Source organism: Galeopterus variegatus, unplaced genomic scaffold (genome assembly GCF_000696425.1).
Source record: "Galeopterus variegatus unplaced genomic scaffold, G_variegatus-3.0.2 Scaffold2506, whole genome shotgun sequence".
NCBI classification, from domain to species: Eukaryota; Metazoa; Chordata; class Mammalia; order Dermoptera; family Cynocephalidae; genus Galeopterus; species Galeopterus variegatus.
Window position 1 is genome coordinate 14,442 of NW_007728617.1, and position 12,630 is coordinate 27,071.

General features: G+C 35.5%; 1 protein-coding gene across 3 annotated transcripts in view; it reads right to left on the reverse strand.

Moving 5' to 3' along the window:
• The window catches only part of PPP3CC (protein phosphatase 3, catalytic subunit, gamma isozyme), a 101,960-nt gene that overhangs the window by 8,972 nt on the left and 80,358 nt on the right, over positions 1-12,630 (reverse strand). For 2 of the 3 annotated variants that reach the window (XM_008582045.1, XM_008582047.1), the window contains exons 7-10: positions 7,210-7,287; positions 7,029-7,123; positions 2,853-2,978; positions 1,910-1,981 (exon numbers count right to left, since the gene is read on the reverse strand). In XM_008582045.1, coding sequence (XP_008580267.1) covers positions 1,910-1,981; positions 2,853-2,978; positions 7,029-7,123; positions 7,210-7,287 — 371 coding nt within the window. The remainder of the gene's footprint in view (positions 1-1,909; positions 1,982-2,852; positions 2,979-7,028; positions 7,124-7,209; positions 7,288-12,630) is intronic. The other variant, XM_008582046.1, reaches the window with a different exon arrangement.

A 12,630-nucleotide genomic window follows, 5' to 3' on the forward strand; every position in this document is an offset into this window, starting at 1 on the left:
ACTGAGGGTTGTGATCTGTTGCCGGACACGGAAAAAAGACAAAAGACAAAAAAAAAAAAAAAAAAAAACTAGAAGACAAGAGAAGAAAGGAGGCTTGCATAAGGTAACTAATATTCTAGGTAGAAAATCTATCATATGGATATATCACAATTGATTTACCTAGCTCTCCAATAAGGGAAATTTAGATTTTTTTGAACGTTTTGCTATTAGCGACAATACTTCAATAAATATTCCCATATAAATTTTTTGGCATACTTTTGTAAGTATATCCTAATGGTAATCAAGAATTATTTGTTAACATATATTATTACCTGTTTTCATAATAATTTCCATTTCCATTTAGATTTAAATATAAATTTTACTATATCTGTTTCTTATATATTTCATTTTACTCTAACTTAAATTCTTTATTTTATTTTATTTCTACTTGGCTGCACTAATTCCTTAATAAGAACTGGTTCCTTGTAGTGATCTCTTGTTTTATAAATAAAGGTACTCATAAGCTATGTTCTATCTGCTCTTGACCTTCAATGTGTAATCTGAAGCATAAATATGTATAGAATCTCCTTTAGACTCCCAAAGTGAGCTAGGCTTTCCCCACTAGGAAGATGGTTTATCCTAACAGTTAAGTGAGTCACCTAATAGCACAGAGCCTGGAGAGAATGAGACAGTCAGAGGTTTGTGCTCAGATGACTACCATCTTTCCAGAATCTCCTGCATTCTCAGACAAGTTAGGACCTACATTTAAAATCAAACCTCCCCCAACACACTAGGAAAAAAATACTTGGCTACATATATAACAAAATGTTACTACATAAAGATCCCTCATACACCAATAAGGAAAAAAAAAAACATGTACATTAACCCAGCAGAAAAATGGATAGAAGATATGAATTGACACGTCACAAAAGAAAAATAAACATGGCAAATAAACACAAGAAAAAAAGTTCTTCAGTCATCATAAAAGTACAAATAAAAATGAAAACAAACATCAGACTATAACAATTATAATAAAACAGTACTGGGGAGAGTACTGTTTCCGCACCACACACACGAGAAAAAAAGTTCTTCAGTCATCATAAAAGTACAAATAAAAATGAAAACAAACATCAGACTACAACAATTATAATAAAACAGTACTGGGGAGAGTACTGTTTCCGCACCACACACACGATCAGTAAACTGGTACAGCTTTTCTAGAGGCTATCTGTATCAAATTTAAAATTTTAAGTACTAATCAACACAGTTATTCAATTTCTAGAAATTCATCCTATGGAAATAATAAAAAATGTTATTCTTCATTTTCTAATATTGTTTAATTTTCTTTTACAATATATATCCCCTTTTGACTTATATGTATTCATTGTTTATCTTCTCTACACTACAATATAAGCTTATAGAGAGCAAGGACCTAAACAATACTTGGCATGTATTGGGAACATAATAAGTACCGGTTGTTGACAGAATGTACAAAGATTTATCTACATGAATTTTCAAAATAGTAGGGGATTTAAAAGCAAAACTTAGAAAAAATTCAATATGCAACAGCATGGGATTGGTTAAAACAAAGAATGACCAACATAGACAACTATGTAACCGTCAGAAATTAGTCTACAAAAAAAGCCACAAAAAACCCCAGTAAATGTTTATGATACCATTACATGATCTCATCTTTGTTAAGAGGAAAAAATATGCGCAAAAGATAAAAGCTAACAACACATCAAGATGTTAACAGTAGGATTATGGGTCACTTTTTTTTCTTATTTATGGTTCCCTGTATTTTTCAAATTTTATTTTTCTACAATGAAAACAGTTCTTTTTTGATAAGACAGAGAAAATTATTCAAAATAAGCTAAAACCAAAACCAAAACTTCTCCTTAGTTTCTAGTTCAAATGAGGAAAAGCTTACCTTCTGCTTCATCATCTGAAATCAGTTCATCATCAGAGCATATGTTGAGAATGTTAACCAGCATCTCTGTGACTATATGATAAGACAAAATAATCCAAACTTTACACAATAAGATACTGTCTCTAAAATAATGCATTTATCTAAATAAACATACATGTTAAATAATCATAGACAAAATTATTTATCACTATATATTAAGAATAGTGATAAAGAGTAGTATTAAATGTAGATCTTTAGGTTTAAAAAGAATTTGAGTAGATTACTTGCTCCAGTAAAAGTCTGGAGACTTTGAAGATTCTGTTGCATAATTATTTGATTTTATTACATTGCTGTTCAGAACCTTTTCCTCACCAATATGCACATAAACAAATTTATTCCCATTTTACAAACAAATTAAACCAACAGACCTATGTCCACCAGGCTTATTTTATATTTGCATGGCTTACTTGTGTAGTTGTACAAATAAAATTCTAAGAACAATAAATCCTGTTTAAATCTCTTTAACACTCAAGAAATCATTTGAAGGAAAGGCACAGTGACTACGTTATTTTAATATCATAGTAGGACAGCTACTTAAAACTGATATTTAGAATAAGAAAACCATAATAGACTAGAATTAAAATTTAAGAGCCAATTAAGTGCCATTTAAAAATCTTTGTAGAGAACAAAATGATTAAGATTTGTAATGATTAACATGCTAATTACCCTGATTTGGTCATTACACATTGTATATATGAATTGAATTCAACAATGTACCCTACAACTATGTATAATCAATACGTTTCAATCAAAAAAAATCTTTATAGAAAACAAACAAAACTAGAAAACATTCCTGATAAATTTAAGAAAAATATCTCTGAACCATTAGGGGCTCATGCAAATACAAAAGTGTGCTCAGTTACTAGTCAAGACAACTGACAGTCGAGATGTTTAGTTCTCTTACCTTTTTCTCCAACAAAGGGCAAAGACCATGTAAAAACATCCATAAAATTTGGAAGCCAGTAGGGGTGTGGGGAACAGTTAAACTGCCTTATATTCATGACATTATTTTCATATTTCAGCACAGCAGCTAAAAAGGAAAAAGTGAGAAACCCTGGCATAGAGGAACATGACATGGCAACTGGTATGCTTTGTACACCTACTATACAAAATTCAGAAACTACTACACAATTCAGGAACTTACTTTCCACTTGAAAATTCAGGACTAGGTGAAGGGCAGATGGAAAACTTTAAAGCATTTATATAGTTAATTCTCTTAAAAATTATACCAAAGAACAAAGTTACCTGAAGAAATTACATAAGAAAAGTACAAAAGAAACTGAGCTCTGAAACTTCAAAGGGTCACTGCAGAGTAACTATCTATAGAAACCTCAGGTATCCACATGGGAAAAATTTCCCTACAATTTCCTTTTATAGGCTAAATGGTTACAATCACAACTCTCCTTTGAGGGCAAATATTACTGATTAAATGGATACAGCCTGTTTTGCTAAGTCATTGCCAGATTTAAAATTTTAATAAGCTCTCTGAGTAATAGCAGTAATCAATTCATACTGGGGGATACAAATGGTAAATAGCAGTAATCAATTCATAGTGGGGGATACAAATAGTAAACATGAGTAATTCACAGTTAATGTTAAAAAGTAGATTAAATCATCTCTGCAAACAATATAACAAATTTAAAAGACACCTATCCCTTTTATTCACAGTGAGTATATTGCCAGTTCGCTATAAATGTTTAATATTAACCAGTTCATATAGTTGCACACATACTTTTCTGCTAAATTGATTTTTCTTTATATTTTTAAAAGTTTTAAAATCTAATTCCTTGGTCTTCATCACCAGAAATATTGTTTGTACTATTGTCTTAATTATTCTTACTGTGGTCATAAAACTGAATAAGGTGTAACAGTTATCTAAAAATAACAGATATAGGTCATTTCATGGTTCCTGTTCCTTTGTTATAGGATAGCCTAATCTTCTCAATTTTAAATGTCAAAAATGTACACCATAGGGCCGGCCCGGTGGTGCACTGGAGAGTGCGCCGCTTGAGAGCGCGGCGGCACTCCCGCCGAGGGTTCGGATCCCATGTGGAGACCGGTTCCCGCTCACTGGCTGAGCGCGGTGCGGGCGCAACACCGAGGGTTGCGATCCCATTACCGGTCAGTAAAAAAACAAAAAAAGGAAAAAAAATGTACACCATAGAGTATAAAGAAAATACATAAAAACAGAATTTCTTGCTCTTAAAAACTGGCTACAATGTACATGTCCCACTATTTTCATGTATATGTATTTTATTTAGGTTAGGTGAATATATCTTTATTCAACAATTCCCTCAATCTACACAGGAAAAAAAAGTGGGAAGTGGGTTTCAACAATGGATAATTAGAAACAAGAGCTTGAAAAACTGCTTTTGGGTATGTTCTCGGTGAACGGAAAAAAACAGGAATAAGAATCTTTAAAAATCATGACTTGAGGGTCTTTCATGCAACCAGGGGAACTAAGAAATACCTGTAGGTACCAGTAAGTCTAAAGAATATGCAAGAAAGAAAAGCAACAGTAGAAGAAAGGGAAGAAAAGGGCAATAGAGTTGCCTTTTTCAAGAAAAGAGGTACTTGTACTGCAACCAGGGGAACTAAGAAATACCTGTAGGTACCAGTAAGTCTAAAGAATATGCAAGAAAAAAAAGCAACAGTAGAAGAAAGGGAAGAAAAGGGCAATAGAGTTGCCTTTTTCAAGAAAAGAGGTACTTGTATGGGGAGTAATTGAATACCACCAGGGAGTGTTTCAGAGGCCACATTTTCTGCCTTTTTCCTAAAAAAATGCTTAAGAAACAATGAAGGGAAATAAAATTATTTCGAAATAAAGTTTCCAATTATATCAAAGCTGACAGAAAACTCAGGTAGAATGAACTGTAACTTAAAACGTTTATTAAAGGAATAATCAAAAACAAAACCAGATTACAACAGGATGAAAAAATGAGCTGGTGGTAAGCTGTACACTGGTTGCTGATTTAGGTGGCTTAGCACACTGATAAATCCATTGGGCAATCAACAAATGCTCTTAATAATGAAGTTTAAAAAGGGAATGAGAAGGGAAAGTCTTCATTATAAATAAGAGGCCTAGGGCCACTAAGGGTCCTTGAACATGTTTAACAAAAGCAGTGCATACTATTGATAAGGGAGGAAGCAAGAATAATACTAAGTTGCTCATATATTGGAAATATTAGGAAAAAGGAAATAAGAAAGAATGGACTTAGGGAGAAGCAGAGCACTGTACTATAGCTATGGCTAAAAGAAGAATGACAAGAAGTGAAGCAAACAAACAAACAAATCATAAAGCCAGGAGAGAACTTAAGTCAAAGAAATCCTTTTAAAAAATGAACAAGTCACTGAAGGGCACACTGAAATGACTGACCCAAATCAGATTTAAATGAGATGTGCCAGTCCATAGTTTACTTTTTTATTTTTATTTTTTGGCAGCTGGCCAGTACAGGGATCAAGCCCTGGACCCTGGTTTTGTCAGCACCACGCACTAGTCAACTGAGCTAACCAGCCCATAGTTTACTTTTAATAAAGTAAATACCAAATATATTGTGGACCTCTTTGAAACTTCTCTCCCCCACCTGTACATGCAAGGGGTGACTATAAAGTAATGAGACTTAAGAAACTGCCAACTGCAAACACACCAGACCTTATATATCAGATGAGTATGGTCCTTTGATGTTATCACATCAGGCACAGCAACAGTAAAATATTAAAGTATTACAGCAGTTTATACTTTCAACAATGCTTTAATATTCATTTTCATTATTCCAACTTATCTTCAACAACTCTATATGACAGGTATTTTACAGATAAACTGAGGCTCAGAGATGTTAAGTATCTTGTTAAGTGTGACACACTTAAAAATGAAGCAGGTCTAGACTAGGAATTCTGACTCCTAGCTTAGTGCTCTTTTCAACACAACTTGCTGCCTTACCATATAATTAATCCAAAGATACTGCCATTACTCAAAACATTTTTGGAACTCCTCCTTTGGAATTGCCTCTAGAGCCACTGTATAGGCAACACAAGAAAAACCAGTCTCATTACCTTATAATCATACCTTGTTTCTGACCCCAGATGGTTATCATCTACCTCGATCACTCACCTTATTTATCAGTCTTGACTCCGAATGACTTTTGGCTGTCCAAAAATCAAATCCACCCTCAAAGGACGAAGATTTCCCATCATTGAGGATAATCAAAAGAATGTGTCGCAGACTCTGAAGGCAATGCCAAAAGAGGAGTTCCAAAAATGTTTTTGAACAATGACAGCATTGTTGGAATACACGGATAGCCTCCTAAAGCAACTGCTTTAAAGGGACAGTACTCATTTGGATATATTTGTTCTGGCATGTTTGTTAAAACAGTCCTATTATTTTATAGTCATACTTTATAAACAATAAAACAGTTACAGAGACACGAAGAAGGATGAGTGATATAAAAGTTTTAAATTTTAAAAAAGACTTTAACAGGATGAAGTCTTAGAAGTAGAATTTCTGGAACAAAAGGCATGTGCATATCCAATCCTCTTTTTTTATATGGGAAACTGAGGTTTAGAAAGTTTACATGACTTACACAAAGTCACACTGTTAGTTTCTAACAGAGTTTGGACTAAAATAAAGATTTTTTCTAACTCTTTGTACACCATTTACTCTACCGGTAACGTATCCCAAGAAGAGCAAAAACAGCTTAATAAATCACAAACAATAAAACTCTGAATGGTGACCTTTTTTTGAGAAACTGTTATAAGCAAATTAAATTCACCAAAACCAATAATTTATGCTAACTGTTCTAACATGAACCTGAAGTAATTTATTCTTTTATACTTTGATTCAGTAGTACGAATCAGACCTCTTATGATCATTATTATAGTCACAAAGAGCCCAATAAATCCTTAGGAGATGAAGACTGAGCAACAACACAAATTTTAAATTTCTTGGCCTTGTTTCAATTAAGACCTCCTTTTTTCTTATTTAAAACTTATATTTCAAAATAATGTACATACACACAGATAATTAAACTACAGTTCACATTTACTCACAAATTGAAACTCAAATATTGCTGGACTCCTTTACCTTTATTGTTATAGACATCTAGGTAATTGGGGGCAGAGAAAATTGTAATAAGTGATGGAAAGCCTGTTATTTGGCTCTTCCTGTACATTCGATACCTGGAAGAGAGATGACAGCCTGTCTGTTTTGATATTAAAAGTAAAAACAATGCAGTGATATTTGGTACAGTTTTAATATAACTTACCCAGCATCCTGGGCTTCGTGGGCTCTGATTATTGATAATAAATTATTGTTCTGCAAAAATTCACAAACTGCAGGGTAACTGAAAAAGAAAATTCGAAAACACAAATCCAGAATTAAAAATTTATTTTCAAACAGGAGGAAGGAAAAAAGTCAAGATGACACGAGTTGATTTTGTTTCAAGACTACAGGTATTACACACCACTGAAATTTTATTAATAGCTTAGTAATCATCAATCTGTTGTTACACTTCACTAACATACCTCATTACAGATCTAACATCAAGATAACAGACAATCATAGAATAGAAAGAGCCTCCCTTCTTTTAATTTTTTTTCTTAACCCATAATAATAATAATACAACACCAAAACTTTTCTTGGTATCTTGACATAAAAAAGTACTATAGTAGTATATATGTGTGTGTGTGTGTACAGTAGCTGCTAAAAACTGAACACATAATTTTCTTCAGCCATCAAATTATCAAATTGTTAGAAAAGTAAAAGAACCTATTTACAGCTTCCCAGATAATATCAATACCATAACAATATTATGCAGGAATATTTCCGGAGTAGTTATAAATATTTTAGTCAACCATATTCTAATAAAAGGAATGATATTTGCATATACTCCTAAAATATTCTTTTAGTAGTATTACCTTTATGAATGAGAAATACTTGATAGAAAGAACCAGAGAATGCAAAATTAGCCTGGAACTATCCAGGAGTTAATTATCCAGTTTATGCTCATTAGAAAAAAATTACTTTTAAAATAGATTGCAGTGATGTTTAGCAAGACGAAAGAATAGAAGATCCCCAGCCCTTGTCCCCCTACAACAATTATGCAGCCATCCACAGATATAAGTGCCTTCATTAAAGCCTTGGGACAAAGGTAGGAGGTTGAGAAATCTAGAAAAAAATTACTTTTAAAATAGATTGCAGTGATGTTTAGCAAGACGAAAGAATAGAAGCTCCCCAGCCCTTGTCCCCCTACAACAATTATGCAGCCATCCACAGATATAAGTGCCTTCATTAAAGCCTTGGGACAAAGGTAGGAGGTTGAGAAACCTTAGTGGATCCCAAGACTAAGGAGGGCCACTTTGAGAAGGCAAGCCCACATACCCTGGTCCCAGCTACAGACCCAGAAGCAGCTCATCCCTTGTTGACATGGCTCCAGTCCCACTTGTCTTCAATCCTGCCACCAGCCCTATGCACCTAGGGACCTGGGAGGAGCCACATCCACAGGCACCCTTGGTAACAGATCTGCCAACTGGACCCAACTGTGGACCCAAAGCAGCACTTTGACCTGGCTCCAGCTCCACTCCGTTGCAGTCCAGTGGCAGTCTTGCCTTCCCAGAAACCTGGTAGAAGCCACACCTGTCCAGACCCATGGTAATAGGGCTGTTGACTGGACCCAAATGCAGACCTGAACCAGACCTGTGACCCAGCTCAAGTCTCACTCTATGAGTTCCAGAGGCATTCCCCTCCACCCATGACAGGAGACTCACCTACACATGCTCCCAGTAGCATGCCTGCCAACCATGGACCCTACTGCAGTCCTGTGACCCAGCTCCAGCCCTGCTCAACCACAATCTCATAGGCAATCCCATCAGTTCAGGGACCCAGCAGGAGAAGGTATTAACTTGATGAAACCAGTCTGTAAGGACTGAAAGAGGTTCTGCTCCTTCAAATGCACAGACACAAATGCAAGGCTACGTGGATAATGAAGAATCAGGCAAACATGACACCACCAAATAATAAAGCTCCAGTAACTGACCCTAAAGAAATGGAGATCCATGAACTATATGACAAAGAATTAAAAATAATCATCTTAAAGAAGCTCAATGAGCTACTACAGAACACAAATAAACAACTAAATGAAATCAGAGAAACAATGTATGAACAAACTGAGATGTTTAATAAAGAAACAGAAACTGTAATAAAGAACCAAACAGAAACTTTGGAGCTGAAAAATACAATGACTGAACTAAAAATTTCAATTTAGAGCTTCAGCAGCAGACTCAGTTTTGCACAAGAAAAGAAGAAGAAAGTTAGGGGCCGGCCTGGTGGCGCACTGCTATAGTGCGCCGCTTGGGAAGCGCGGCGGCACTCCCGCCGAGGGTTCGGATCCCACATACAGACCATGAGCGAGGCGCGGGAGCAACACCGAGGGTTGCGATCCCGTTGTCGTTCCTGGTCCGGTACGGGGGCGACACTGAGGGTTGCGATCCGTTGCCGGACACGGAAAAAGACAAAAAAAAAAAAAAAAGAAAAGAAGAAAAAAGTTAGCTCAAAGAAAGTCATTTGAAATTATCTAGTTAGAGAAACAAAAAGAAAAAAGAATAAAAAAAGAGTATAGATTGTATATAAGCCTTATGGGACAAGATCAAGCAAAATAATATTAGCATTATGGGAGTTCAAGAAGGAGAAGAGATCAAAGATTCATATCTCTATACTGGCAAGCTGCCAAAAAAAAAAAAAAAGGAAGAAGAGAGGGACAGAAAGCTTATTCATTACTGATTATTTATTGAGAAATCCCCAAATCTAGGGAGGGAAATAGACATCTCAATTCATAAGTCCAAAGATCTCCAAATAAGTTAAACCCAAAGAGGTCTACACAAAGATGCATTATAATTAAATTATCAAAAACAAAGAATTTTGAAAACAGCAAGAGAAAAGGAAATTGTCATATACAAGAGAGCTTCCATAAGATGATCAGGGGATTTCTCAACCAAAACCTTGAAGGCCAAGAGACAGAAGAACAATATATTCAAAGTACTAAAAGAAAAAAACCTGCCAACCAAGAATACTTTACCTGGGAAAACTGTCCTTTAAGAATGAAGGAGAGATAAAGACTTTGCCAGACAGACAAAAACTGAGTGAGTTTGTCACCACTAGACCTGCCTACGATAACTGCTAAAGGTAGTTCTTCAAGTTGAAACAAAAAGATGCTCAAAAACAACACAAAAGGGCTGGCCCGGTGGCGCACTCGGTAGAGTGCGGTGCTTGGGAGCGTGGCGGCGCTCCTGCCGAGGGTTCGGATCCCATATGGAGACCGGTCCGCTCACTGGTTGAGCGCGGTGCGGGCACGACACCGAGGGTTGCGATCCCGTTGCCAGTCACAAAAAAAGACAAAAAGGAAAAAAAAAAAAAACACAAAAGCATATGAAAGTATAAATCTCACTGCTAAAGATCAAATGGACCTAACAGACATACACAGAACTTTCCAACCAACAGCAGAAGAACAAGATGCCCCTCAACTAATGATGGGGTTATGTCCTGATAAACCCATCATAAATTTAAAATAGCATAAGTCAAAAATGCATTTAATAACCTATTCTACTGAACATTATAGCTTAGCCTAGCCTACCTAAAACATGCTCAGAACACTTACGTTAGCCTATAGTTGGCCAAAATCATCTAACGCATAGCCTATTTTATAATAAAGTGCTGAATATCTCATGTAATTTATTGAATACTGTACTAAAAGTGAGAAACAGAATGGTTTTATCACTTTCACACCATTGTAAAGTCAAAAAATCATAAGTCTAATGATCGTTAAGTGGGGACCATCTGTATAATTCTTCCCAAGTGCACATGGAACATTCTCCAGGATAGGTCAAATGTTTGGTCACAAAACAAGTCTTAACAAACTTAATAAGATTTAAATCATTCCAAGTATCTTTTCCTACCACAATGGAATAAAACTAGAAATCAATAATAATAAGAAAACAAGAAAATCCACAAATACCTAGAAACTATACAACATACTCTTGAACAACCTCTGGGCCAAAGAGGAAATCACAATGGAATTTTTAAAATATCTAAAGATAAACAAAAACTAAAATACAACATACCAAAACATAGGGGATGCAGCAAAAGCTGTACTAAGTGAGAAGTTTATAGTAATAAATGTCTATGTTAAAAAAAAAAAAAGATCTTATATAAACAACTTAACTTTCTACCTCAAGATACTCTAGAACAAACTAAGCCCGAAGTTAACAGAAGGAGGGAAATGATAAAGGTTAAAGTAGAAATAAATCAAAATGAGAAAAGAAAAACAATAGAAAAAACTCAACAGAACTAAGAGCTGGTATTGAAAAAATAAAAGCAAAATTGGTAAAACCTTAGCTAGACTAACTAAGAAAAAAAGAGAGAAGATTCATATAAATAAAATCAAAAATAGGGCTGGCCAGGTTGGCCCGTGGCTCACTTGGGTGGGTGCGGTGCTGATAACACCAAGGCCACGGGTTTGGATCCCATATAGGGATGGCCAGTTAGCTCACTGGGTGAGCGTGGTGCTGACAACACCAAGTCAAGGGTTAAGATCCCCTTACCGGTCATCTTTAAAAAAAAAAAAAAAAAAAATAGGGCTGGCCAGTTAGCTCAGCTTGTTAGAGTGCAACCTTATAATACCAGGGTCATGGTTCAGATCCCTGTACTGGCCAGTTGCCTAAATGAATAAATAAATAAATAAAATCAAAAATGAAAAACAAAAACAAAAAACGACATTACAATAAATGCCTCAGAATAAAAAGGATTATAAATGACTAGTACAGGTCAATATCCCTGATGAACACAGATACAAAACTCCTTAATTAAATACTAGGAAACCAAATTCAACAACATATTAAAAGATTAAACACCATGATTAAATGGGATTTATCCCTGAGGTGCAAAGATGGTTCAATACATGCAAATCACCTTATAACACCAAGGTCATGGGTTTAGATCCTGGTACTGGCCAACTGCCAAACACACACACACGCGTGCGCGCATGCGTGCGAATCAACTACTGTGATAAACCATATTAACAGAATGAAAGATAGAAACCACATGACCATCTCAATAGATGCAAAAAAGCATTTGACAAAATTCAGCATTCACTCACGACAAAAACTCTCCACAAAATAGGTGTAGAAGGAACTACCTCAATACAATAAAGACCACATATGAAAAACCCACAGTTGACATCATAATTAAAAGGGAAAAACTGAAAGATTTTCCTCTAAGATCCACTTCCACTCAACATAGTACTGGAATTACTATGCCAGAACACTTAGACAAGAAAAAGGAATAAAAGGCATCCAAATCAGTGAAAAATAAAAAGCACCCAAATTGGAAAGGAAGAAGCAAAATCATCTCTGTTTGCAGACAACATGATCATACATGCAGAAAACCTTTAAAGAGAAAGGAAGAAGCAAAATCATCTCTGTTTGCAGACAACATGATCATACATGCAGAAAACCTTAAAGACTCGGGCTGGCCCGTGGCTCACTCGGGAGAGTGCAGTGCTGATAACACCAAGGCCCCGGGTTCAGATCCCATATAGGGATGGCCGGTTCGCTCACTGGCTGAGTGTGGTGCTGACAACACCACATCAAGGGTTAAGATCCCCTTTCTGGCCATTTTTTTTTTTTTTTTTTTT